Raw genomic sequence first — 27831 nt, 5'->3', positions numbered from 1 at the left:
GTCTCCGCCGTGTCCTCAGCATTGCAGTCCCTCCCCGTCCCCGCCAGGCGGCGCCCCGGCCCCTCGCTCCGCGCGCTGCACCGTCGGGCCGGCAGGGGGCGCGCGCGCCACGCTCGGAGCCGGGAGCGCCGGGGGGGGGGGAGGAGCCTGTTCCGGTAACCGCGCGCTGATTGGGCGCAGCGAGCAAGGGGGGGGGGGGTCGATGGAAGGCGGACGCTGATTGGGCGCGGCGGGGAGCGGCCGATGTAAGGTGGGCGCCGATTGGCCCCGCGCTGTTCCCGCACGGAGAGGGCTCCCCCGGGCCGGGGCCGGTGCGGGGCCGGTCCCGCCATGGAGGAGCCGGGCTGCGGGGCGCAGTTCCGCGCCGCCGTGCAGGTGATCCAGGGGCTGCCACGGAGCGGTGAGTACGGGCCGGGACCGGGGCCGGGCAGCCGCGGCGCCGGCGGCTCCGCTGACCGTGTCCCGCAGGTGCGTACCGGCCCTCCTACGAGGAGATGCTGCGCTTCTACAGCTACTACAAGCAGGCGACGGCGGGGTGCTGCCAGGGCCCGCGGCCCGGCTTCTGGGACCCCATCGGCCGGTACAAGTGGTAAGAGCGGGGGGGTCCCGGTTCCGCTCCGGTTCGGGTCCCGGTCCGGGTCCCCAGCCCCGCTGACGCCGCCCGCCCCGCAGGGACGCCTGGCACAGCCTGGGCGGGATGTCCAAGGAGGAGGCGATGGCCGCGTACGTGGCGGAGATGAAGAAGGTGGCCCAGAAGGTAACGGGGCGGGCGGGGCCGGGCCGGGCGCTGCGCGGTGCCCGTGTCCAGCCGCCGCCCTCCGCAGGTCATTGACACCGTGCCCATGGACGAGAGCACCGAGGAGATGTTCCGCTACTTCGAGCCGCTCTACGAGGTGATCCACGACATGCCCCGGCCCCCCGAGTCCTTCTTCAAGAGCAAAGGGGGTGAGTGGGGGCGGCTGTGCCCCGGCTGTGCCCGGAGCATCCCCGCCCTGGGGCTGCGCTCCTGGTGCTCCCGCTGTCCCCGCCGGGCACCGGCACCGCCTCCGGGTCCCGTTTGTCCCCGGGCACGTCCTGCTGCCGCTCCCGAGGGGACACGGGCTGGACACATCCCCCCGACCCTGCCGGGGCACTGCTGCTGCCGAGGGGCTCTTTGGGCACACCCCGTGTGACACGGTGTCCCTTTGACACATTCTGGCCTTTCTCTCCTCGAAACTTTGAGGCGAGGATTTGAGCTCTGGTTTCCCAGCGGCCCTTGGCTGCTCTCCCTGTGTGCAGAGGGGCAGGGATCAGCTCCTGGGGAGGTTGTGCTTCCCCTTGGCGCTGGCCCACGCCGGGCAGGGCTCCGGCTCAGCTGCTGTAAACATCTGGACAGGCCGGGCAGCTCCTGCATGGAGGGGATGTGGAGAAACAGGGCTTGAGAAATGGCATTATTTGGACCTGTTTGTGCTAGAGGAGAATCCTTCCCAGCCCTTTCCATGCCTCTGGCTGTGGACTAGTGCCAGGAGGGGGCTGAGGACCTGTCCCACCCCCAGTGCAGGGCTGTCCTGGGTGTGTCTGACTGCTGAGGAGCACCCAGGAGACCAAGGGAGCCAGAAAGACACCACCAGTGGATCAGCTCAGCAGCACAGGGGCTTCCAGGGCTCATTCACAGCAGGTGTGTGCCCTGGCAGTGGTTTGGGAGAGCCCTGGCAAACAGACTCACTCCTGAGGCATCTGTCCTGTGCCTGTCACCCCCTGCCTGAACAGGGATACCACAGCCAGTTGTGTGTAAGCCTGGGCCCCAGGGAGCCGCTGGTGGCTGGAACTGAGGTGCAAAGCACTGATCTCTGGAAGGTGTTGAGTCATTTGTGTTAAAGGTTCCCAAGCCTGCCTTCAGACACTGCAATCATAGCTTTGGTTGCTCTTGACCTGGAGCAGAAAGGGGATTTCAGAGTGTGGAGTGTGGCAGGTGCCTCTGGCAGCTTTTGGGCACAGAGCTGGGAGTCTGGGCAGCTTTGGTTTTGTTTATTTACAAAGACAACACATTATAAAGTGGCATTTGAAACCCAAATCTTGGATGGTTCCAGGTCCCAGCAGGTCTCCAGTGCATGTTGCTTTCAGCAGAGTCTTGTGAACGTGGCTGGCTGGAGCCAGGACTGTCCTGGTGCTGTGTGAGGTGACAGGACCCTGCCTGCACCCACCACTCTGTGTCATAGCCCAGCCTGAGGAGGATTTGGGAATGGGGAGGATCCCAGAGCAGGGCAGCCCTGGCACTACCCCTGTGTGGGGTGCAGCTGCCTTTGTCCCCCTCAGTGATGCAGGCTGGGGGCAGCAGAGAGGGGCAGGCAAGGAGCAGCAGGGCAGCGTTGCCACACTCCTGCCTGCCCAGGAGCAGGGAGCAAAGTCCCGTGGGCCACCGCAAATCTGGCTGGGATTAACCCCGTGGGCTCCCTCAGGCCTGCTCAGGGTGCTGCTGCTGCCCACACAAGGCTCTCCAGCCAACGCTTCTTGCACTGGGCTCTTTGTTACCGTGGGTGTGCCGAGGGCCATGGGCGCTGCCAGGGGACAGGACTGTCACTGTCACTCACCAGTGCTGATCCCTCTGCCTGCTGCCACAGGGGCTCGGGGACAGGGATGCCTCAGCCTCCCCTGGGTGATCAAGGTGGTGTGCACAGGGTAAACCCACATGAGTTCACGTGGATTCCTGGGCTGTCAGTAAACAAAGCTGGCTCCTCACCTTCCCTGCCAGCTGCTGGCACCCCCAGAGGCTGCTGGTCCCTGGCTGGTCCCTGACATCTGCGTGTCCCCCAGCTGTGCTGACAGGGCAGCTCAGCCACAGGGAGCCAGCACTGCAAGGACAGCACGACTCTGACCCCACAGAATGACCCTGCTCTGCCTCTTCCCTCCATGCAGAGCGCCAGGGGCAGCAGGAGGGCCCCAGCCAGGATGTCCCAGTGGGCAGCCCAGCTCCAGAGAGCCCCAGAGACACCGTGCCTGGGGAGCAGCAGGACGGGCAGCACATGCCAGGTTGGTGTCCCTGGTGTGGCCAGCACCTGGCGGAGACCCCATGGAGCAGGCACCGGGGCTGGGGCTCTATCCACCCATGGGACTGTTGGCTTCAGGCACCTCTGCTCCAGCCCTGCTGGTGTTCCAGGCACTGCCCACATCACGGGGCTGTTCGTGGGTCCAGCTCTCACTGGGGTAACCCTGGATATGTGGGGTTGGCTCTGCCTCACTACTGTCTGTGCAAGGGGCCTGACTCTCCTAAACTGCCGGGACAAGGAGAGGCTGTTGCTTCATCACTTGGAAAATACCACCCTGGAAAGTCCGTGATCCGTGAGAGGATGTTCTCCCTTGGCTCAAGCCACATTTGCTGCTTTCTTGGCACTGGGATTCACAGTGCCCAGCCCTGGCCCTCCCTGGTGACACCCCAGCCCTGGCTTTTCTCTCACAGCCCCTTGCACAGTCACCCTCTGCCATCCTGTGCCCCCTGAGGGGCCCCTGGCTGTGCCCTGGGGTGGGCAGGGTGCTGCAGGGAGGTTCCTCCTCCCGCTGCTGCTCCAGCCTTCCCCCAGGAGCAAATATGGTCACGGAGTGAGTGTCAGTGTCCCAGCCCTGCCAGCCTGGAGTGCTGGGGCTGGAAGTGCCCAGGGAGCTGGGCAGTTCCCCTGCCTGTGCCACTGCTGCCCCGAGGGCTGTAGGTATTGTGCCAATGGGACACCGTGGGTGGCAGGAGGGGAAATTCAGTCCTTGGATTCATGGCCATGATCTGGGCCATGTTAACAGAAATGCCTCCACCCCAGCGGTGCCTCAGTTTCCCTCTCCTGCCTTACCCTGGGCATGCACATCCCTTGTTCCACCTGCTCCCCTCTGGACACAGCTGGCCACCCCTGCCCTGCCCAGGGCTCAGCCCTGTGCTTCCCTTCCAGGAGCTGGGCTGGCTCCTGCCCCCGAGGTGCTCGAGGGGAGCCAGGTGACGAGTGACCCTGAGGGGGACACGTTCTGTGACACCCTGGAGCAGATGGAGCCTGAGAAGGTAATGGAGGAAGCACTGAAGGCTTTGCCATCCCTGCCCTGCCTGTGCTACACAACACCACCAGCCTGGGAGCCTCACAAAATCTACAGGGACACCCTCCTGCACCTCTCTGGGCTTTGTGTCACTCCTGGAGGCTGGTCCCTGTCACAGAGAGGACACTGAGGAGCCTCCCCAGCCCCTCCATTCCTGTGATGCAGCTCTGGGGGGGGCACTGGCGGCTGTTGGGGTTGGGCAAGATCAGCAGCTCCACATGGGTGCCACCACCTAGATTGTTCCTCTGCCAGTCCTCTCTGCTGCCACAGGCCATGTTTGGCACTTGAGGTACCATGGTGAGGCCTGGTGGATCTGGTAGAAGGAGGGAGGAAGCCCCACCTCTTTTGCTGCCTCAGGTCTGGGCACCTCACTCCCCTCAGGTGTCACCTCCCAAGCCAGGTGCTGGCTGCTGTTACCACTGGGAATCAGCTTCACTCAGTCCCATGCCTCCTTCACCCCCAAAAATGCCACAAGGCAGAGAAGGACTCCACTGCTGCCCTGGCATCCCCCTCCCTGCCCTGGGGAGGGTAGTGGGGGTCTCAGGGCCCTTTTCTCCCATCTCCTAGGCCGGGCAGGTGCGGGGGCTCACCCCAAACGGGCTCCAGGCTGGGGCTGAGCCCCCAGTGCCCCCCAGTGCTGGGCAGGGTGAGCGAGGTGAAGGCAGAAGAGCTGAGGGGAGCAGCAGCACTGACCTCACAGCCCTGGGCTCCGAGACAGGTGGGTGCAGAGCTTGTCCCTGCTGCTGCCCCACCTCTCATGGGCTGGGCTGGGCTGGGCTGTGGGGCTGGGCAGCCCCCACCACCCCCAGGGGACCGAGTTTGGCTCCAGAACCTGTGGTTGGGTCATCAGTAGCTGAAGAAAATCACAAGTGTCCTGTCTCTGCATCCCTTGGTCCCCAAGCAGTTCAGTGGCTTTAGTCCTCTAGGACACAGCCCTTCTTTTGCCCATTTCTTGCAGTGGTACTAATTTGCCTAAATTTGGAGAATGCTCTGCTGGCCCTTCAGCACCAGGCAGGGAATGCAGGTCCCTGGCTCCCCATGCCCAGCTCTGCCCAGGAGGGCAGGGGGTGAAGCTGGGCCCTGTGCCCTGGAAGCCTTGAGGACAGCAGTGCCACTCACCTGATGCCACCCACCACTGCTGCTGGTGTCTGGGGACCACCAGGCCCTCGAGCTGTGCCACTGCAGGGAGGAGCCTCCCCCAGACATACCGGGCTGCCCTGAGGTGGCATTGCCACCCTCACCTGTGGGACTGGTGCCATTGCCTCACCTGGGCACAGCCCACGTGTCTCACCCCTTCCCCGTTACTGTTCCTTTCTGGGCTGCTTGACCTTGGCAGTGAACTTGTCCTGAGGCCGATCAGGCCAGGCTGGGCTGTCCCCAGCGGCTGGCAGTGAGTCCCTGCCTGTGTCCCACTCACAGCCTGGATTATCCAGGTGTTTGCTGGGCTGCTTTGGGGCCTTTGGGCCCGGGGGAGGACAGGGAGGAGCTGGCCCTGGGTGTCCAGCCTTCAGCAGGTGGTCCACACACACGACAGCATGCACCCTGTTGGTGGCCACCCACTGCCACCACCACAGCACTGGAGGGACACAGTGGTGTGTGGCTCTGGGGACAACCTGGGTGCTACTGGGGCTGCCGGGCTGGGCTGGGAGCAGCTGTGGCACGGGCAGCCCATGGCAGGTGCCCTGTGGAAGTTGCCGCTCACCCGTGGGTGGCAGCCTGGGGTGGGCAGTGCCAGCCCCGGGGCTCCTCGGGCAGTGCTCGGCCTGCCCTGGCACTCGTGTGCCCGTCCCTGTGCCCGCAGATGTCCGGCTGGCCGGGGGGGACACCGGCAGCCCCCCGGGGCTGGCGGCAGAGCTGGAGGCCCACGTGGCCAGCACGGTGCGGGCGCTGCAGGAGGAGCTGTGCCAAGTGCAGGAGCGGCTGAGCCGGCTGGAGATGCTCGGGACTGCCCAGGTACGGGCTGGGCTGGGCCGGGGGCAGGGCTGGGACATCATACTGGGACAGCAGGGCTCAGCTCCGGGCCCTAGGACAGGGCTGGACCAGGCGTGGGGATCCCCACGGTGGTTGGTGACACATCCTGGCAGAGCCGAGGCTGGTGCTGCCCTGATCAGGCCCACGGTGTAGATGGGGAGCTGCTGCCCCTCGCTGCCATTGCCTCCTTCATTCCCACTGCTCCTGGGGTCCTGGCCCAGCTGCACCATCTGCATCCCTCTCAAGAGCCCTGCACAGGCTCTCCAGGCCATTCCCTCCCTCTCACAGGGGCTGGAAAGGGGGTCCAGCCCCACCTGCACCCCAAACCCTCTCCTGTCTTGCAGGAGGACACAGCTGGGACAGACCCCGGCCTGGCACTTGCTCCAAAGGTGAGTTGAGGGTGCAGGAAGCGCTGCGGGGTGTCCCTGCTGTCCCCCTGTCCACCCAACAGCCCACCGGGGCCTGGGGACACAGCTAGGGGAGGTCAGGGGAGGGATCCTCAGCTGGGGAGCAGGTGACATCGTGGGGACACGGCCCCAGGGATGGCGGTGTGAGGCATGATCTCCAGAGGAGGAGAGATGGGACCAGAACCACCGAGGAGTGGCAGCGGTTCCTTTCAGCAGAGGGCTTGAGGGGGGTGTTTGGTGACATCGGTGACACCTTTGTCCCCTTCCCCACGCCAGGCGATGTCCCCGTGGCGCCTGACCGTGTCCCCGCGCACGCTGCTCTTCCTGGCCACCTGGCCCTTCGTCACCCAGTGGCTGCTGCGCCACTGGCAGGGCAGGAAGAGGTGACCACCCCGTCCCCGCTGCCGCTGCCACCCCTCCTTCCCCATCCCGCTTCGCACGAGCCGGGGAAGCGCCACGGAGCCACGCGGGAATCGCCTCAACAGCCACGGGGCCCAGCGGGCGGGGACACCCCGGGCCCCGGTACCGCTCTCGGGGCCGGGCCGGGCCCGCCGGGAGCGGCGCCGGTACCGCCCGCACGGGGCCCGGGCGGCCGCCCCGCCGCCGCCACGCACAGACCGACCAGGACCAGCTGCGGCCCCGCGGGTGGCGGAGACAGCCACGGGCCCGTCCCGGCCACCGGGGCCACGGGGTGCTGGCACATCACCGAACCTGCCTCAATTAAAGCTGCCTTTTCGGTTCAGCCCCGCTGCCTTGTGCCCTGCGAGGGGAGGGGACCGCGGCCAAACGCTCCGGCCTGGCCACCTGCTCCTGCCCGGCCACTGTCCCCGGCCGGTCACCGCTAGAGGGGCACGGTGGCCGTGCCTGCGTGTCCCCCGTGCAGGGCCTCTGTCTCCAGGCCCCAGCCTGTCCCCCCGCTCGGGTCCCACGGCCACCCTGAGGGTCCCCCCCACGCGAGGGGGTGGCTGTGCCCCCTGAGCCACCGGGCCCGTGCCAGCGCCACCCCCGCCCTGTTCCGGGCTCGGCGGTGGGGAAGCCCCACGGACCTATGAGGGCGGAGGGAGGGGCTGGAGACCCCCGGGACCTCCCTGGCCCGGGGTCCAGCGCTGCCATCCCGGGGGTCCCCGGTGGCCGCTCCCCCTGGCCAGGGGGGCCCTGCCGGTGTCGGGGCTGGGCAGGGCAGGTTCCCCCGCTGGTGACACAGCGGTGACCCCCTCCCTTCCTCCCCGTTCCGTGGGCTGTGCCCCGCCCGGCCGTGAGGCTCTGGGGCGTGGGTCCCACAGGGGCCTGTCCTCTTCCCCCCTCAGACACGGAGCCCCAGCAGCCCCCCCAGGGCCGCCTCCAGGCCCGTCCATGGTTCTCCCCAACCGTGTGTCCCCATGGCGTGTGTCCCTCAGCGGGGGCCCCCCCAAACCCCTCCAGACCCCGCGAGGCCCCTGACGTGGGGCCCGAGGGGGACATGGCCACGGTGGGTGGCGGTGGCAGGACCAGGAATAGGACCAGTTCTGGAACCGGCACAAGGCCCAGAACCTCCCCATCCCCCTCCTTCCCCCTCCCCCCGCACTCCCCCACAGCCTTCGGGAGCGCAGCCCCGCACCGCCCCTGCAAAAAGGGATGCGGCGCCTTTAAGAGGGAACTTCTTTCCGCTTCGGTTTGTTTACATCTCCCTCCGCCAACAGCAGTGCTGCCGCACCCTCCCAGCGCCGGGGTCCTTCCGCTCGCCCCCTTTGCCCCGGGTCCACGCACCCCCGGAGCCCCTCCCGGCTCCCCCACAGCCCGGCCCGGCCCGGCCCGGTCCCGTACAACCCCCTGGGGCCCGAGGCCGCGGCACTGCCGGCGGCGCCTCCGCCGCGCGGGGACTCTTTTCGGACGGTGCCACAGCCCGGCAGTGGGGGGGGCGCGCGCGCTGCCCTCGGCGCGGGCCTGAAGGTCGCGGGGCGCGCGCGGCCCCGCGCACGGGAACTCCCCCGCCGCGTGGTACGGCCCGGTCCCGCCCTCGGCCCGTCGCGATTAGTGGCGCCGCACACGAGTGACGTCCATTCCGACCAATGGCGGCCAGGCCCTGCAACGGCCAGGGGCGTCTCCCTGCGGGTGAGCCCGCCCCCCGCGCCCGCCGATTGGCCGCGAGGCGGCACCGCCCGCGCGCGCGGGGCCGTGGTGGCGGAGCTGGGCGCGCGGCGGGGGCGGGTCCCGGCGCGCGGCGGGGCGGGGCGCACAGGGCGCCTGCGCGGGGGAGGCGGGGCGCGCGCGGGTATAAAGCGGGCGGCGGCTGCCGAGGAGAGGCAGTCGGGAGCGGGCGGCGGCGGGCGCGGGTTTGGGGCGTGGGGTGGGATTGCGGCGGGAGCGGCGGCGGCGGCGCGTGCAGTGCGCGCGGGGAGGCGGGCCCGGCGGCGTTAAACTCCCCCCTCCTCCCCCGGGCCATGTCCCGGGCGGCCTGAGCGGGGGCCGGCCCCATGCGGCGCCGGTAGCGCCCGTCAGCGAGCGTAGCCGAGCGCAGCGCTATGGCCGACGCGGCGCCCGCTGAACCGGGGCCGGAGCCCCAGTGCGAACCGGAGGTTCGCTCCGAGCCCGAGGCGCGGCCGGAGCCGCAGTCTGAGCCGGAGCCGCAGCCCGAGCGCGGAGAGGCGCCGGCGGAGGACGCCGATGCCGAGCGGCTGCCGCCCCCCGGGGCGGAGGCGGCGGCGGCGGGCGGCGCCGAGGGGCGGCCGCCGACGGGTGGAGCGGGGCGTCCCGGCCTGGGCCCGCGGTACCGGGCCGTGGGACGCACCGAGGAGTGGCCGGTGAAGAAGAAGCACCGTCGGCGGCCGTCGAAGAAGAAGCGGCGCTGGAAGCCGTACTCGAAGCTGAGCTGGGAGGAGAAGCAGCAGTTCGACGAGCGGCAGAGCCTCCGCGCCTCCCGGCTGCGGGCGGAGATGTTCGCCAAGGGGCAGCCGGTGGCACCCTACAACACCACGCAGTTCCTCATGGAGGACCATGACCAGGAGGAGCCCGACCTGAAAACCGGGCTGTACCCGCGGCGAGCGGCAGCCAAGTCGGACGACACGAGCGAGGAGGATTTCCTGGACGACGCGGCGGACGAGGACGGGGGCAGCGACGGGATGGGGGGCGACGGCAGCGAGTTTCTGCAGAGGGACTTCTCGGAGACCTACGAGCGGTACCATGTGGAGAGCCTGCAGAACATGAGCAAGCAGGAGCTGGTGAAGGAGTACCTGGAGCTGGAGAAGTGCCTCTCGCGCATGGAGGAGGAGAACAACCGGCTGAGGATGGAGAGCAAAAAAGCCGGGGGGGAGGCGGCGGACCCGGCGCGGGTGCAGGCGCTGGAGCGGGAGGTGGACAGGCTGCGAGCCGAGAACCTGCGGCTGCTGAGGGAGCAGGAGCTGCCCCGGCAGGAAAAGGGCCCCTGCAAGCCGGGGGAGTGACACTGGGCAGGGGGCGCGGGGGGGTTTTTACAGTGCTGGGTGGAACATTCGGTCCTTGTACAGAGTCGCCGCGGACCCTTTTTATGGGCTAAACTGCAGCTGGGGGCGCCGAGGGCTCCCCCTTTTTTAGGTGGCTGTCACGGGGCGAGGGGGGGTTGATGTATTGGTGATATCTGGTTTATGGTTTGGTTTTTTGTTTTGGGGTTTTTTTGTTTTGATTTTTTGGGGGGTGGGGGGGTGGTTTGTTTGTGGGTTTTTTTTTTTTTTCTTTTTTTCTTTTTTTCTTTTTTTTTCTTTTTTTTTTTTTTTGTGTCTAAACCAAAAAAAAAAAACTTTTAAAAAATTCCCCAGAAAAGCTGTAAATTGGCCAAAACTGACTATAAAAAAATATAGAGGTCTAATAAATTTAATTACTTGTAACTGTAATAGTTTTGGTGTGATTTCTCGAAAATAATCAGAATGGCATTCCACCAGGGAATACATCCTGGATTATTTTCACCGTGTTATAACTGTTGTTTGATTAAACTTAGTTGTAATTCCCTGCTTAACCCTTTTTGTTATTATTTTCCCCCCATTTCATTTCAATTTTAATTCTGCTTAATGAGGTGGCATAGTTAAAAGTACCTGGAAAGGGGGTAAAATGGTGTGTGATGGACAGAGGGCACCTCACTGAGATAGGAGTAGCCTCAAGTCTGTCTTGTTTGCCTAAGGCTCACTTAAACTTGATTCTTGTTTCCCTGCAGCTCTGTAGGAATCCATGTCATTAACTGAAATCTGGGCAAAAACTGCCTAAAAAAATCTACTTCAAGCTACAAGTGAGAGGAAAAATCTTAAAGTTTTGGAGCAGCCCAAGGAAAAGTTTTGGTAGTCAGCACTTGGCCTCTGAAATGGCTGACGAGGGAGTAGGGAAAGGCGATGGCTCAACCTCCCTCCTGCTGCACCTGAGAGGGGGAGGAGGAGGGAAAAGCAGGAAAAGCTCCGAGCGCTGGAGCTCTTTTGGGGGGCAAACGGGTACATGAAGGGGTGAAGCAGGGGAGGGGCTGGGGCCGAGGTGAAGGAACTGGAGGTGATGAAAGCTGTACCTGGTGAGGCAGGAGCTGGGATTGAGGCAGGGAGCCCGGATGGGCCTGGGCAGCTGCCCGGGGGAATGGGGCTTTTACACAAACCCCGAGGGCTGGGGGGCGGGGAGCAGGGACAGCGCTGTCCCAGCGCAGGTCGGTGGGAGCAGATCGGGGGTAAAGCGGCAGCGCGGAGGGGCTGGAAAGGTCCCACCAGGTTTAACCCCAGCCTGACCAAACCCTGGCCGCTCCACGGGGGTAAAACAGCCTTTACCAGGGAACAGAGTTCAGGGGGATGGGGGGAGAGGACAGGGACGTCCCCAGCGCTGCCAGCGCAGCTGAGGTGGTGTAAAATTGGCAGCTAAAGCGGCCGAGGGAGCCGCTGGAGGGGCGATCACACCGATTTCATCCCCCCCCGCCCCCAGCTCTGGGGCACCAGTGGGGGGAAGGAAACGAGCCAGGGCCACTTGCTCAAGAGCCCGGGAGCCAGCGGCTCCTTCCCTGTGCCATGACATCACCGCAGCGCCGGGGGAGGGGGGGCGATGATCCTGCGGGATCCTGCGGGCTGCGATGGGGCCGAGCCCCGCGTCCTCCCCCGGCCCAGGCGCTGCTTCCCCGCCGTTTGTTTCCCTGCCGAACAATCCCCACAACAGGCGTTTTCTGCCGGGGCAGGACGTGTGTCCGATGGCACGGACGGGGGTCCCTCACGGTCTCAGCTCTGTGAAATGCAGCTCCCGGCACCTGGTCCGTGGGAAAACCTTGATCCAAAACGATATTCTCAGTCAGGTTTGGCCCTCATCCACTTAACCCACACCTGTCAGGTTCAAGTCCCTGGAATAAATGTTTTCTCTGCAAATGCTTTAAAAAACACACCTTAAAAAATCCCAAACCAAACAAGCCAACTAAAAGGACCATAATGATCAACTCTCCAACCTGCTCTGCTCCCATCAACTTCTGCTTTATTCTGTGCTGTATAACGACTCTCCCTAGGAACCAGGTTATCCTGATCCCAAGGGCTCATGGCAGCTCCTGGGCCCAAACCTCCTGCAGACACAGGTCAGTGACAGTCAGGGACCTTTGAAACCTCTGAGTGGATCAGTAACGGACAAGGAGCTTGTCCTTGCTCCTGCCGGGCCAGGGGGAGAGTTCTCCATCCCAATCTCTCCCACGAGCTCTGGAGCAGAGGAGCTGACTGGAATTCAGCTGTGAGCACGGAGCCCACGGCAGCAGGGACCAGCACAGCTTGGCTTGGGATTGAGAAGTTGCAGTCATGGAATGGTTTAGGTTGGATGTGACCTTAAACACTATCCAGTGCCAACCTCTGCCATAGTGGGGAGGCCCTGGCACAGGTTCTCAGAGAAGCTGTGGCTGCCCTTGGATCCCTGGAAACATCCAAGACCAGGCTGCATGGGGCTTGGAGCACCCTGGAGCACCAGGTGTTGCTGCCTTGGCAAGGAGGTGGAATGAGATGGGCTGTAGGGACTCTTCCCACCCAAACCATTCTGTGATTCTCTGGACAGGGATGCCACTAGGCCAGGCAGGAATCACCTTCCCCAGGGCTCCCTGGCTGTGGGAGGGCAACAACCACACTGGATTTGGGGCACTAGCATTGGGAGACCCACCGGCAAAGGGCTTTCCCAGCTCCTCCCCTCCCAAGGGTTTTGTTTTCAGAGGAAAGGGCCGAAATTCTCTCCTGAGGAGATGCAGAAATTACAGCACCAACACAAAAAATGGAGACTGCTCCATCCCACGTGCAGGAATGGCCTTTCTCCTAGGACAGAAGCACTGCAAGGACAGAGCAGTTCCCTGGAAACACTGCAAATCCAAGAAGGAAGTGTCTGTTAATGCCACAGCCTTGGGGTGAGTCAAGCCCCAAATCCTGCCCTGCGACACAGCAGCCCCTTGGAGTCGCTCCTGGTGTTCCAGGCCTGAGTAAATCCAGTGGCTCCTGATCCCATGGCAGGGTTACAGCCAGGGACATGGCTCCAGCAGCCCCACTGTGCCCTGCCACCACCTCACCTCTACTAACTGCCCTCCCCTTTGCTGGCTTCACCTTCCCAGGATAAGCTGACAAAGCCACTGGGAATTTCCTGGTGACTCTGGGTCACACAAGTGGCATTTTGGTGAAACAAGAGGAGAATCTGCATCTGGTGGGGGCATCACCAAAAACCTGCAGCTCTTGGTGCCTCAGCAACAGACCAAACCCTGGCTGGCAGCTCCAGCCCCTCAGGATTGATCCCTTCTGCTCCCCACGAACCCTGGAACACCTGGGCAGGTGCAAAGCTCACAGCTCAAACCAAGTGTGACCCTCATTAGTTTGACAAAATCAGCTTGAAATTGTATTTTCAGCTGTCACAAGCATTTGAAGACACACAGAGTAAACCTCCCAGGCCTGCAAATGCAGCTGGGATATAAAAATATCATGGAATCACAGAATGGATTGGGTTGAAGGAACCTCAAAAATCAGTTCCACCCCATTGCCAGGGGCAGGGACACCTTCCACTGTCCCAGATTGCTCCAACCTGTCCAACCTGGCCTTGGACACTTCCAGGGATGGGGCAGCCATCACCTTTCCATATGAAGCTTTGGAATTCAGGACCTGCTAAAGCAGCATCCACGGAGTCAATAACAACAAATATAATTTTTAAAAAAATACCTCACCAAGTGCCTAAATGTAAAATAATCTGGTTTTAACTGACTGACCTGCGTCTGACAGCACAATCTCCACTTAGAGCAGAAGCCTCCCAAATCTCCCTGTTTTAAACCTAAACCCAGCCCCACAAATACCAGGGGATGAGCTGGTGTTATCGGCCTTTGCCGAGGCAACAACAGGGCTGGGAACTGGAGCTCCACTGAGGAGCCGTGGGGAGGCTGTGCCAGCTCAATCCCTCCCCAGCGCCAAGCACTTCCAAAAAAAAGAGCCATTTTTAGTTTTTAAACGGCCGGGGTTTGACTCTGCACGGGGAAAACAACACTGCAGGTGCTTCCCCAGCCCTGGAGGGGCATCGCTCCCTCCGAGCCCGGGGTCGCTGGGGTTTGTTACCGCCCGACAAGTTCCCCCGGGCCCCGGCAACAGCCGAACGCTTTTGTTTTTGAGTCTCCGAGCTCCCCGGCGGTGAGGCCATGTTAGCTGAGATCCACTGGATCCGGCCAGGATCCCTCCGGGAACCCCGCGGGCTTTGGTTGAAATGTGTGAAACAAAGGATTAAATACCAGGGATTATTTTCCCCCACCCAAAACGCGGTGTATGAGGGGAGCTGAGGGACGGGACACCGGCAAATCCAGACGTGCTTCCCAGCCCCAATTTCCATAAAACCTGCGCTGTCCCTACTCAGGGCGGGTCAGGCAGGGCCAGCCCCGCACGAGATCGCGCTGCGGCTGTCGACAAACGTTAAAATACCATTTAACGTTAATTTTGATAGAAACACGGCCCCAGCCCCCGCCCTGTAACGCAGGTGCAGCCGGAGCCCTCCAGGCCGAGCCGGGCCGGGCCGGGCCGGGCCGGGCCGGGCTCCTCCGCCCCACCGGCCCCGACCCCGGGGAGGCCGCGCGGCTCCGTGAGGCGCCTGGCAGCGCTGAGCTCCGGTCCCGGAGCGCTGATGGGGAAGCGTCCGGTGGCGCCGCGGCACCGGCCCCCCATTAGCCGAGCGGAGGGCCCCGCGCTCTGCTCGCGGGACAGAGCCCTGGCCGGCCCGGCCCGCGCTGTCGGCTCGGTGCCGCGGAGGGAATCCCGGTCCACGACGGGAGTAGGCCCGGCCCGGCCCGTCACACACAAAATGGCGGCGGCGGCACCGCTCCGGTTCCGCCCGCCCGGCCGCCATAGCCGCCGTCCCGGCTCCGCCGCGTTCCTGCCAATCACAACCCGCCGTACCCCTGGGTGACGGCTCAGCGGAGCCAACAGAAACACGAAGCGCAGAGGAAAGGGCGGTGCGTGTATCCAGCGCGACGCATTGTGGGGGTCGTAGTCCAATTCACGCATTACGCTGGCGGGGCTGAGGCGGTTGTGGACTCGCCGCCCCAGGACGCCCCGCGGCCCCACGTGGCGGGCGCTGTGTCACAGCCGTGGGCGGAGGAACCGGGCCGGGCCCCGGCGCGGCTGGGCCCGGTCCTGCCGCGGGGGCGGAACAGCGCAGGCCGCGGCCTCCCGCAGGCCCTGATGTCACCAGGGGGGGCTTGCAGGGCCCGGAGTCCCCGGAGCCCCTCGGCGGGGCGGGCAGGGCCCGTGGGGCTCCGAGAGGAGGGTTTTGGCCGCGATGGCGACACCGAAAGCCGGCCCTGAGGACGGCTCGGCCCGGGGGGCCGAGGCCTTGCTCAGGCGGCCGGTGCGGGGGCGGGGGAGGCTCCAGGGAGGGGCCTGGATCGATGGGGTGACCCCAGCGCCAAAGGGGGATGTTGGGCTCCAAAGTGGAGTGTTCGGCCCCAAAGGAGGGTGCCTGGCCCAGGAAGTGCCCAGCTCCAGGTCAGGCTTTCTCTTCAGCCGTCTGGCGTTTAACTCCCAATGCCTCTGTCCTCCAGAGCCGATCCCGGGCAGCAGCAGACGCAGATCAGGACCACAATTGGCGCACACAGATCGCGATTAGATAGATCACAACTGTGTCCCCTCAGCACGGTGGGAGCTCAGTATGCTCAGGGGGTGACAGTTCTCCCCCACAAATCACCTGTCCGCCCAAACCCAGCTCTGCCGAGGGCTCCTCCCACGGTTATCTGGGCTCCATCAGATCTCAAGGAGAGGAGTGACCCGAAGGGCAAAGTCCATGAGGTTTCCCAAGGGTTTCACGAGGATTTTTTCCCCACTGGTAGCGCTCCTTGCTGACTGAGCCCTGTGGGGTGTGGACAGGGGGTTCAGTCAGCAGGAATTTTAAGGGAATAATGTGTCCTTGGGGAATCAGGGCACATAAAAGGCAAAATGCAATACATTTTGCAAAAAAACCCCCAACCAAACAAAAACAAAACAAACAAAAATCCCCCCTAAAACAAACAAACAAACAACAACAACAACAACAACAACAAAAAAGCCTCTCACTAGAAACCTAAAAAGTCTCTCCCTTCAAAGTTGGCCATCTTGAATTCTCATTTTCTGGAGCAGGCTGGGCCCAGGCCTTGCCCCTGTGTGATTTTTGGGAAGAACAGTTCAGGGAATGAGACTGAGCAGCCACTTAAAGCATTTGGAATTGAGTTCTGATGTTATGAAAAGACAAAGAGGTTTGTTGGGTTTTTGTTTGTTTTTCTGGGCTGGTAAATCCCCAATCATAAGTTCTCTTCCCCATAATGTGATTTTAATGAGTGGGGGTTAATTGTCCCAAATGTTTTCCAGCCAGGGGGTTGGTGCTGGATATGGCCTGGCTGTTCTAAGTGGGAAAGGGGATGGGATGGTGTAAAGTGGGCCAAATCTTGGGAATTGGGGAGGAAGGGGACAAATCCACTTCCCCCTGGACTGTCCCAGTATGACCAGTAGTAAGGTGGACAGAACCCTTTTTGCAGAGCTTGGGGGGCTGGTGACATTGGTGCCACATCCCAGAAAGGGATTCAGGCATCACCCTGGCATGGGACCAGGTGCCCCCAGCCCCTGGGAACTGTCCCTGTCCCCACAGGCCCAGGATGGGGGCATTGGACCCTCCAGAGGGTTTGTCCCTTTCCCCCACCCCGCTCTATTGGGATCTTCCCAGGAGACAGCAGGGAGGGAGAGCTGTGTGCTCTGAGAGGCTCCTGGATATGGGGGTTGTTTCTGGCATCCCCTGAGCTCTCAGATGTTCTCCCCGTGCTGACCCATCGCTACAAGCCGGAAAAGACCCATTTTGGGGGGATTTCTGTATCAGGAGTTGTGACATCAGCACTCAAGGCCACATCAGTCCCCAGCCAGTGCAGGAGGGGTTTGACTCCTGGCGTGTCCCATTTCCTGGGATTTTGTGCTGTCAGAGGGACAGTCTGATGGCAGCCTCCTCAACCATGGATCTCCTGCCTGTTCCTGCCCTTTCCTGCCTATTCTGCCCTTTCCTGCCTGTCCCTGCCCTTCCCTGAGTGCTCCTGCCCTTCCCTGCCTGCTGCTGCTCCAAGCAGAGCACAGGGGGAGCAGGGAAGGGTTTGGAGGAGCCGGAGCAGCCTGGGCTGCTGATAACCCCCATACCTCCGGGTGTTGGACTTATCTCTGAGGTCCAGCTCCGGCCCCTCTGTCACTCCCCTGCAGCGCCTTTAGCCACTAATGAGGCTCTCTGAGGTCCCATGGGTCATTATTTGTCACCCCATGGGTGACAGGTTGTCAGGATCCAGAGGCAATCCCACTCCCCAGGGTGCTTCCTGGCCGTGGGAGCACCATCAGTCCTGTCCCTGACTTGCTGCACCTTCCCAGGGCTGGAGGAACAGGTCCAAGGTCCTGAGGCTGCCTGGAGCAGCTGCATCAGCCAACCCCACACAGGGACAGGCTGATTCCTGAGCTGGTGCCAGAGATACTGTGGTTTATAGATCCAGGCTGATTTATTTTCCATGTATTTGGGTCTTTTCCAGGTGTATTTTAGTTCCTTCACACCCTGGCGTGTCTGGCTAAGCACAACCAGCCCTGACTGCTACCCCTGGGTCCTTCCATTCCTTGTGGCATCCCAAAGCCAGCGTGCCACAACCCTTTCCACACTTTCAGGAGTGATTTTGGGGCAATAGATGTTTGTACAGCCCTGATTCTGCAGAATGGGGTTTGACCCCAGCACTCAGCAGCCAGGACCCAGCACCCACCATCTCAACTCCCACCTCCCAGTGGCCTTCACCAGCTCCCCAGCACTGAGCTCCCAGCACTCATGTCCCAGATCTCCAGCTCCTGGCATCCATCACCCAGATCCCAGCACCCCCAATTCCCCACGCCCTGGATCTCAGTGTTCCCAGCACTCCCAGCAGGCATCAGCCACTGCTTCCAGCTCACACCACTCAGCTTCCAGTGCTTCCAGTGCTCCCAGCACTCTCATCATGCATCAGCCATGACTTCCAGTACCTAACTTCCCACACTCCTCTCCCAGTGCTCCCATTTCTACCAGCAGCCTGCACCCAGCTCCAGTGCTTCCAGTGCTTTCACCACGCAACTTCCAGTGCTCCCAGCAGGCATCAGCCATCATTCCCAGTACCTGCACCCAGTTCCCAGTACTTCCAGCACTCCCAGCACCCATCTCCCAGTGCTTCCAGTGCTTCCAGCACCCAGCTCTCCACACCCATCTCCAAATGCTTCCAGTGCTCCCAGCAGTAAGTTCCCAGCGCACCCAGCTCTCCAAACCCGTCTCCCAGTGCTTCCAGCACCCATCTCCCACTGCTCCTATCTCCCAGCATCCAGCTCCCAGTGCTCCCAGTGCTCCCAGAGCTCCCAGTGCTCCCAGTGCCCGGCCGCTCCCCCCGCCCTCGAGCGCTGCGGGGCGCCAGAGCCGGACAGTGCCCCCCTGGCCCCGCCCACCGCACCCAATCAGGGCATGGCCACGCCCACCTCAGTGCGCACCCCCGGCCTCGCCCAACCCGGAAGCCCCGCTCCGAACGCCCCGCCCTTTGCCGTAGCCCCGCCCCCAGCGCGTGCGCGGCTGGCCCCGCCCACCAGCGGCGCCCGAGGCTGTTGGCCCCGCCCCCCGTGTCCCCTCCCATGTCCCCTGGGTGTCCCCTCTCGCCCCCCCGCCCCTCTCTGTGCCTCCGTGTCCCCCCGGTGTCCCCCCGGTGTCCCCAGACCGTCCCAGGTCCCCTGTCCCTCCCTGTGCCTCCATCCGGGGTGTCCCTGCTGCCCCATCGCTGGTGTCCCTCTGTCTCTGGAGTCCCCCTGTCTGTCCCCATGACCTCTGTGTTCCCCATGTTCTCCCGCGTGTCTTCTGCATCCCCCCATCTGCTCCATGACCTCTGTGGGCGCTTGTGGCTCCCATGTCCTCCTGTCCCCAGTGTCCACTGCCTTCCCTGTGTCCCCTTCATGTTCCCCTGGTCCTCCCAAGGCCTCTGAGTACCCTCCTGTGTCCCCATGTCCCTGGTGTTCCCTGTCTTTATGTCCTTCATGTACTCCCATGTCCTCCATGTGCCACTGTGCTCCCTGTGCCTCCCAAGTCCTCAGTGCCCTCCATGTCCCCATGTTACCTGTGTCCCACACACATCTGGCACGTGCAGAGTCTTCCTTGCCAGGGAAATGGGGAGCAGGGGCCGTGCCCCTGGGATAACAGAGAGCAGGGACTGTGTCCCGGGGTCATTGAGGGAGTCAAGGACAGATGGACACCCAGGACCCACTGATGTGACCCCGTCCCCCTGTGCTGTCACTCAGCACTAAGGTCCACAGCTGAGCCCTGCAGTGACACCCTTTATTGTAGGACCTACAAAAAAGCAGAGGCAGCTGAATCTGCACAGAGGGTCCTGACTCAGCCCAGAGTGGGGCAGGGGGGCTGCACGGGTGGTCAGGGTGAGCTGGGGGGCCTGGTGGGCACCCCATGGGCAGCACGAGCTGGTTTGGGATTGGGGGAGTCACCTGGGAGTCCCATCCCGGCCGTGCCAGAGGATCCCCTGGGCAGATGGGGGCAACCTGATTCCCAAAGCAGGAACACATGGCTGCCTGGGTGCAACTACTAATGATTAATTAATTAGATTAATTAATTAATTTTATAAGGCGCAAGGAGAGGGTGTCCATGGTGGGTAAGGCACCGCTGGACATTTCAGATGGGCGACCTTCCCAAATCTAAAAGCAAAGGTGTGGGACAGGGCCGGGTCAGCGGCCGGTAGATGAAATGCTGTCGGTAACGAGACAAGCCCAAAGGATGGATTGATCTGCTCGTCGATCCCTGGACCAGCAGCCAGCTCTCCCTGCTGTTGAGGTCCCATGGATGTGATGCTCCACCCAGAGGGAATGCGGCTCCCGAGGGTTTCACCCTCCAGCCAAGTGCTGGATCCCGACACATCCCGCAGGGATGTGGGTGCTGCCAGCCCTCCACAGATCCTCCAGACCTCAAATCTTTGTCCCATCCTGGCCTTTTTCCGCTCCTTTTCCCGCCGTCATCGGCACCAGCGTCAGCCCAACACTGACATCAAGTGGCTGCCGGGATCCCTCGCATTCCCGGGGTGTCTCCTGTCTCCGGGAGCTGCCAAGCACCGCCCGCCCGGCCTCATCCTGCCCCGGAGAGGGGCCGAGCCCTGGGGTGTCCGCGGCCGCTCTCTGGGCGGGCGGGATGATCCAGCCGTGCTCTGTCTGCCTGTCCCCAGCCAGGCCACCCCGTGTCCTGCCCTGTCCCCGGCAGTCGATATCCCAGCGGGGTCGAGCCGAGCGCTGGCGGCCCCGCCGGGCCCGGAGCATCCAGACATCCCTGAGCCCCGGGGACCAGCCCACGGCAGCCCCGGCCCCGCTCGGCCCCGCCGCCGCCAAGGCCGCGGTGACAAAGGCACAGCGAGGTCGCGGTCACCCCGCCATTGCCCTGGGGACATTTGTCCCCTACTCCCTGGCGGAGACCGTGGACTTTGTGCCGAGCCTGGGAGCGGCGCTGGGACGCGTCTGGCGGCGCTGGCACAGCCCCAAATCTCCCCGAGACCTGGCTCCGGACAGCAGGTAACCCCGGGTGACACTCCCCTGCCCCGGCTCTGTGCCACCGGGCTCCTCCGGCATTTCGGGTCCCTGTGCGGTACCACTGCCTGATCCCCTGATCTGGAGTCAGCTCCGGGAGGAAATCACGGTGTTCTTCCCGTTTTAAATCAACCGGGCAAAGTGGGCAAACGGCAGCACCGGGCGCCAGAGCAGCTGCACGCTCCTGCTTTGGGGGATAAAAGTTGGGAAACACATTTTTCCTCCAAACCACCTGCTTTGGAGGCCCGGAGGAGTTTGGCAGCTCCCCATTCACCTTGATCCCCGCTTCCCTGGAGCCGGGGCCGAGCTCTCCCGGGAAGCCGAAGGCTAGGATTTGTGCTGGGAAGGGCGATGGCTCCGCTGGGATATTGGCTGCAGGTGGAGCAGGGACGGGGGGGCAGCTGTGGGTGCTCAGCCCCTCTGCAGGAACCCACCCACGGAGGCGGGGGTTGGCCGGGGCTGTGGATTTAACCCGTGAGAGGCCCCAGGTTCCGCATAGGTGCTGGGAGGGCAGAGCAGGGCTGGGCTCTCTGCTGTGTAATGAGGCGTGTCAGGGCTCTCTCTGCAGCCCCCTGCCCTACCCTGGGGATCTTCTGCCTGAGCTCTCCGTGTTGCAAACCCCTGGCCCTGTACGGTGCTAGATGGGGCTTTGGGGCACGATCTGGGGACAGCTGGCGGGTGGTGGGGATTGTTTATCCCCCGAGTCCGGAAGGGCTCTGCTGGGAAGGAAAGGGAGGGGAGAGCCAGGGCCGTTCCCAGCTCTGGAGTGGGAGGGATGCTCCCAGCTGCACCCCGAGACATCCCCATTCGTGTGGTCCCAGTTGTCCTCAACCTTTAGGATCACCCCTTCCCTCCCTCCCCACCTCCCCGGTGGCTCTGCAGTGGCTGGGGGAGGTCAGGGACCCGCAGGTGGCCTGAGACAGGAGGGACCAGACAGTGACAGGTCAGTGCTGTGGCTCTCGGGTTGGGGTTTGGGTGCTGTTGCCTGACACCCTTGGGTGTCATTGTCTGTCCTCCCAGCCTTTTTGGGGACCGAGCGTGGAGGGATCGTGTAAGGAAACAGCTCCTTTGCCCTACAAGTGCGGTTTTCCTGGGGATTTCCTGGCTGATGTAAGACAGTGCATGGGAAAAACATCGGCTCGGAGCCAAAGGTGCTCCTGGGAAGGGGCTGTGCCCATCCAAAAAGGGGCCTTGCTTTAAAATCTTGCTTGGTCCTTTTTGGTCCATCAAGAGGGACCCCCTCAGGGGGTATTGGGAGTGTGGGAGCCAGTGGAGTGATGCTGGTGGTCTCCCATGGCAGGGGGAAAGTGCAGAGCCTCAGGGAGAGCAGCTGGAGCAGACACAGACATCACCTGCCCCAGCACCCCTGTCCCAGCTTGGGGCTGCCAGCGCCTGGGGGACACATCCAGCACCTGTCCTGACTGTGCCAGCACCCTGTGAGGAGCCGGTGGCACTGCTATGTCCCAGGCAGGAGGTACAGCAGAGTCCTGCGTCTGTCCCCAGGGAGAGGGTTCCCATCCATCCTCCCTATCAGCACCAATCTCCATCTCATTCTGGCCCCATTTCTCTTGGATTTTTGATCCTAAAAGCACCTTTCACCCCAAACCTGACTTGCAGAGTGCTGGGCTGCCCCAGGAGCTCCTGTCCCCATGTTCTCCCCAGGTGACATCCACACTATGTGGGGAGGGTGGTTGGTCCCAGATGGAGCAGGAGGGACACAGAAATCAGCACTGGAGGGGAAGACAGGCCCGTGGTGCCCAAAGCATGGGGGATCTCTGCATGGTCCACCTTAATCCATCCCCCAGGAGCTGAGGAGGCCTTTGAACACCGTGATGTGGTCATCAACAGCCAGGACAAGGTTTCAGATGTGTACACACAGCTGGAGAAGCTGGGGGAGTAAGTGAGGGTCCCATGTCCCCACACCTGGGGGTGGCCCGTGGCTGTTCATGTGCAGCCCTGGTGGGATGCAGGTGGTGGTGGTGGCTCCTCCATCCCTCATCCTCCCTCTGTCACAGGGGGAAATTTGGGATAGTCTACAGGCTGCAGGAAAAGGCCACTGGCAAAATCCGGGCTGGGAAATATTTCCGGACACGCACAGCAAAGGAGAAGGAGGCGGCTCGGGCTGAGGTGGAGCTGATGAACCTCCTGCACCACCCACGCCTTGTGCAGTGCCTTGATGCCTTCCAGGAGCCCACCCAGCTGGTTATGGTGATGGAGTAGTGAGTGGGGGGCAGTCAAGTTTGGGGGTGGTGGGGCAGTGCTGGGCTCTGCCAGGGGAGCACTGAAGGTGGGACACCCCCTGTGCTGTGGGGTATGGGGTGGATGGGGAGCCTGGTGACTGGAGTTCTGAGTGGTGAGGTCCTCCCAGAGCACTGAGTTCTCTGGGGGGGTTCTCTGGTGGGGCTTCCCTTCCTCTGGGCTGATAATGCCCCAAAGGGTCCCCAGCACCTTGCTGTCCCTGGTGTGCCAGGTGGGGAGGGGGCCCTGTGCCATGGGGTGCTGGGGTACAATGGATGGAGACCATGCAACTCCTGGAGATAAGGGTGGAGAGATGCCCCCAGAGCTCTGAGTCTGGGTTCTCTGGTGGGGCTTCCCTTCCTCTGGGCTGGTAATGCCCCAGAGGGTCCCCAGCACCTCGCTGTCCCCAGTGTGGCAGGTGGAGAGCTCTTTGAGCGCATCGTGGATGACGACTTCGAGCACACGGAGCCCAGCAGTGCCCAGTATGTGCAGCAGATCCTGGAGGGGCTGCAGTTCATGCATGGCCAGGCCATTGTCCACCTCGACCTCAAACCTGAGAACATTGTCTGCATCAGCCCCGGCAGCCACTGGGTCAAGATCATCGACTTTGGCTTGGCACGGAAGCTGGGTGAGCAAGAAGGGGCTGCTGGGGGTCCAGGGCAGGGATTGTCACTGCCACAGGGATTGTCACTGCCACAGGGACAGGATCTGGCCTGGCACAGCAGTGAGGAGCTTGGTGTCCTCCTGCCTGGGACACCAAACGTGGCCCTTCCCCATAACCACACGATGCTCTGGGGAGAACTGTGTCCCCAGTCCTGCTGCTGAGTTGGAGACTCCCAAGGTCCCTGTGCCCTGCTTGGCACTCTGAGATGCCCCTGGAGAGAACCAAGAGCTGCAATCGGCCTTGGAGGGTGGCAGCTCCACCTGGGCACAGGGGCTCATCCCCCTGGGGTTTGTTGGTGTGTCCTCTGTCCTGGACACCTGTCCCAGGGCAGTCCCAGCTGGACATCTGCCCCAGGGAGATCCCAACTGGCCTCCTGCATCCTCTCTGCAGCTCCAGACACCCCTGTGAAGGTGCTGCATGGCACCCCCGAATTCATGGCCCCAGAAGTGGTCGCCTTTGAGCCCGTGAGCTTCTCCACAGACATGTGGAGTGTTGGTGTCATCTGCTACATCCTGTGAGTGCCCTCCTGGGCAGGGCAGGCTGGGCTGGAGGGGGCTGAGCTGTCATTGATGCCCTGGGGTCACCTCTTCAGGCTGAGTGGGGAGTCACCCTTCCAGGGGGACACTGACATGGAGACACTGAGCAATGTCACAGCTGCCCAGTGGGACTTTGAGGAGGAGACCTTCTCAGAGATCTCCCAGCAAGCCAAGGACTTCATCAGCCAACTGCTGCAGAAGGACCCCCGGTAGGGCCTGGGGCTGGCTGGGGGCTGCTCAGCTGCAGTTGGGCTGGATTTTGGAGTGCTGGGGGGGTGGGTAGGGGAAAGCTCTGTCTGTTTGATGGAGGGGACACTCCAGATGGGGGTCTGAGGGTGGAGCAGTCCCTGTGACCCCTCCTCTGTGCTGCAGCCGGCGGCTCCCCAGTGCAGAGGCTCTGCTGCACCCCTGGCTGCAGCAGCCCCAGCCCAGCAGCCCCAAGGTGCTGTCCAAGGAGAGGATCAGGCTGTTCCTGGCTCGTCGGAAGTGGCAGGTACCTGGTTGGGATGATGGGGACGTGGGGATGGATCTGGCTGAAGGGCTCAGTGCCTTTTCTCTTCCCTCCAGAAAACAGGGAAAGCCCTGCTGGCTCTCAAGAGGCTGACCCTGCTGTCCCAGAGCCAGGACGGGAAGGCATCAGAGGCTCAGGATGAGGAAGGTATTTCATTCCCAACACCCCCCCTCCCAGCCCATTCTCTCTGCTTTGCCATCTCCACCTTGTGCTCCTGGGCAGCCTCCTCTTCTTTTTGCTCCACCCTGGGTGTCGCTAAACACCCAGACATGGCCCCACAGTGGCATTTCTGCTCCAGGGCCCAAGGTTCTCTCCATCCTCACCCCTGTGGGGTGGTCTCTGATGCAGCCTTGGACAGGCTCATCCCACTCTGTGTGACCCAGGGCTGATCCCCACGGGTGCCTCCTGTGCCTCTCTCCAGCACAGGGGAGAGATTGGATCCAGCCAGCTCCTCACCATTCCCTCTGCCCATCTCCTGCAGGCCTGGACTGCAGCCTGGAGAAGGAACAGCCCTCTGGGGCTCTGCCCCAACGAGGTCCCAACCCCTCAGAGCTGCTGCCAGACCGGGAGGAGGAGGATGGTGGGAGAACTGCAGCCTCAGGGCAGTGACAACATGACCATCACCCCCATCGTGGACCACCTAGAGATGGGGATGGTGCCCCCTCCAGCAGCTCCCACAGTGACCTGGCCAGCCTGGGGCAGACCCAGACCCTGCTGTGGGTGAGCTCTGGGGTCCCTGTGCTGCTGTCCCTGCAAGGAATCCAGGCACTTGCCACAATAAAGCACCGACAATCTCTGCACTCCCTGTGCTGGTCCTATTTCCCCAGTCTCACTGGGAGAGGTGGGAAAGAGCTGCTCAAGCTGTGCCCACCCCTTGGGAGCTGGGATCAGGCTCTTGCCCACCTGGGGCACCAGCCTTGTCCTCTCCAGGAGTGCTGCTGGCCCTGGGCAGAGCAGCCATGGGTCTTCCTTGCTCAGAAGAGTATTCCTTTGTTATCGGGGGTTAGCATCCTGTCCTGAGCTCACATGAGCCAGGATCAGCCTTGAGGCCTCTGCTCTCTCCATTTCTGGGCCAACTCTGGTACCAGTAGGACTGGAAACTGCTGTGGGACCTCCAGCCTTGGCTTGAGGAGGCAGAACTTGGTGTCTGAGAGTCCTGGGGAAAAACAACTCCAGGTACCAGGATGTGCTGGGGGATACCCAGCTGGGATAGAGATTAGGTTTGGGTGTCCTGCTGGGCACGGGCGTGACCATGAACCATCAGTGTGCCCTTGGGAAAAGGTGGTGAATGGGACCCTGGGCTGCAGGAGGAGGGAGGGATTGTTCCCAAATTCAGTGAGGCCACTCCTGAAGGACTGAGCTGTGTTCTGGGGGCCCCACTACAACAGTGACATGGACACACAGGGACAGTTTGATGCAGGATGAGGGAAAAACTGGAGTCCCTCACTCACGAGGAATGTCGGGGAAAGCTGGGATTGTTTAGGGAAGAGAAGGTTCAGAGGTGTCTCATCACCTGAAGGGAGGATGAAACCAGGCTCTTCTCAGCAGTGCCCAAAGTCCGTAGGCACCACCTGAAACGCCATCTGAACCTCAGAAAAACACTTTTTTACTGCCCATGGAGCACTGGCACAGGTTGCTCAGGGAGCTTGTGTGCTCTTCATCCTTGCAGATATTAAAAATCCATCTAGGCACAGGCCTGGGGCCCCTGCTGAGGCAGAGATGTGCACCAGGTGCCCTCCAGAGGCTCCGTCCAGCATTAACCACCGTGTGATTCCATGAAAACCCTCTTCCTGCTGTGAGGGGCTGAGGCCTGCTGCTGGCAGAGGCCTCCTGGAGGTGCCCTGGTTGGAGCAGCCCCGTGCCAGGGTCCTGCCGTGCCAAATTCTGCACGGCTTCCAGCCTTCCTCCTCCTCTTCCTGCAGCAGGGCCGAGGAGGAAACTGTTATTTTTATTAAACAGAACTAAATCCACCCACTCCAAGGAGGGGAAACGTCTGAGGGCTCTGCCTGGGAGGCACTCACAGGGCACAGCTGAGAGGGACTCCAGCCCTGGGTGCTGCTGCTGGAGCAGTGATGACAAATCTGCTTTGGACAGTTTGCTAAACCCTCTGGCCGGTGGTGGCCATGACAGCAGGAGCATCCACGGCAGGATTTGGCATCCTGCAGTCTCCAGATATGACAGAGCAGCCCCAGAGCCTGAACCCCTTGGCTGGGGGCACTGTGGCTCTTCTCTGCTCTTCTCTTGGGGAGGGTTGTGTCACCTCCCTGTCCCCTGGTTGTGGGACAGACTCTCCACCTGCCACAGCTTTATCAGTGCCCAGGCCTGACTTGAATTCTTGTGGCAAAAGGTTGTTCCTGTTATTAATGTCCATGGCTGATGGGTCCATCTAACCACGGAAAGCAGGAGAGCACTGGGGGGTGGCAGATTGTCACCCTGCCCAGGGCTTGGTGGTCTTATCTCTTGTTTGAAATGGAGGATGAAATTTAAGAAGGAACTTTATTTGGAAACCTGTGTATGGACCTGCTGCTGGAGAAGGGGGAGCCTTTTTGGAAATCCCCGATGTTCCCTGGAGAAAAGGAGGCTCAGGGGGAACTTTCTGGCTCTCCACAACTCCCTGTTGGGAGGGGCAGCTGGGAGGGTTCAGGCTCTGCTCCCAGGAACAGGGACAGGACAGGGAAAAGGCCTCAGGTTCTGCCAGAGCAGGTTTAGATTGGAGATTAGGGAAAATTTCTTCCCCCAAAGGGTTGTCCAGCCCTGGCACAGCTGCCCAGGGCAGTGGTGGGGTTTAAAAACTGTGTGAAAGTGGCACTTGGGGACAGGGATCAGTGGTGGCCTGGGCAGTGCTGTGAGATGGCTGGATTTGATCTCAGAGGGTTTTTCCAACCGGAATGACTCCATGATTCCTCACCGGGTCCAGCAGCTGTGAGAGACATCCTGACAGAACTCACCTGCTTCTTCTTCCTCCCCTGTTTTCAGCAGGAGCTGTGGATTCCCTGCTCCTGGTTGGAGAAGAAACTCCTTAGAAACAAATAAACAAACCAAAATATTCCAGATTCTGCCCACAGCATTTCCCATCCCAGAGTAACAGAGAGAGGCTGAGGAACCCCTTTCCCACACATCACATCCTGGTTTTTCCCTGCTATCTATTCCATGTTTTCCTCGTTACACAGATTCCAGACCCATCCCTCGGGAATGGTGCTGAATGTGCTCAAGCTGCAGATGATAAGCAAACACCAAGTTGCATATAATCAATCCCCTTGATGAGCTATTTACCATGTGACACTACCAAAATATTTCTGGTTGGGAACAATGTTTATCTTCCTCTGTTTTCCAAACTCCTCACGACCCTGAAAATCCAAGTCCCAGGACTCCAGGCATGAACTTTTTCTCTCTTAGCCTATCTTTATACAGTAAAATCTGATTTACCTAC

At 62.0% G+C, this 27831-nt stretch overlaps 3 protein-coding genes across 4 annotated transcripts; all 3 read left to right on the top strand.

Annotated features, from left to right (window-relative positions):
* Positions 1-298: 298 nt before the first annotated feature.
* On the top strand, positions 299-7125 carry ACBD4 (acyl-CoA binding domain containing 4). The gene is given in 10 exon segments (XM_083877708.1): positions 299-457; positions 460-589; positions 673-757; positions 825-945; positions 2896-3009; positions 3912-4018; positions 4618-4768; positions 5852-6003; positions 6366-6410; positions 6705-7125. Coding segments are annotated over 10 exon segments (1143 nt in total). The 5' UTR covers positions 299-330; the 3' UTR covers positions 6816-7125.
* Positions 7126-8761: 1636 nt separating this feature from the next.
* HEXIM1 (HEXIM P-TEFb complex subunit 1) lies at positions 8762-10395 on the top strand. Its single transcript, XM_083877674.1, has one exon. It carries the CDS (start codon positions 8930-8932, stop codon positions 9845-9847), a length of 918 nt encoding a protein of 305 aa, XP_083733800.1. The 5' UTR covers positions 8762-8929; the 3' UTR covers positions 9848-10395.
* Positions 10396-20394: 9999 nt separating this feature from the next.
* LOC310918491 (myosin light chain kinase, smooth muscle-like) lies at positions 20395-25178 on the top strand. Of its 2 annotated transcripts, none has more exons than XM_083877359.1 (10): positions 20395-20437; positions 21753-21926; positions 22258-22348; positions 22468-22671; positions 23101-23318; positions 23745-23868; positions 23947-24099; positions 24263-24383; positions 24458-24548; positions 24883-25178. In XM_083877359.1, the coding sequence occupies exons 2-10, from the start codon at positions 21911-21913 to the stop codon at positions 25008-25010; spliced, it is 1146 nt and encodes a 381-aa protein (XP_083733485.1). In that variant the 5' UTR covers positions 20395-20437; positions 21753-21910; the 3' UTR covers positions 25011-25178. The 2 variants fall into 2 exon arrangements, with proteins under 2 accessions (XP_083733485.1, XP_083733484.1); XM_083877358.1 differs by lacking the exon at positions 20395-20437 and adding an exon at positions 21208-21395.
* Positions 25179-27831: the final 2653 nt, after the last annotated feature.

This window comes from Zosterops lateralis (assembly GCF_965231275.1).
Source record: "Zosterops lateralis genome assembly, chromosome: 24".
In the NCBI taxonomy this organism is placed as follows: Eukaryota; Metazoa; Chordata; class Aves; order Passeriformes; family Zosteropidae; genus Zosterops; species Zosterops lateralis.
Note: the sequence above shows the minus strand (reverse complement) of the source record. Positions and strands in the feature narration are given on the sequence as shown.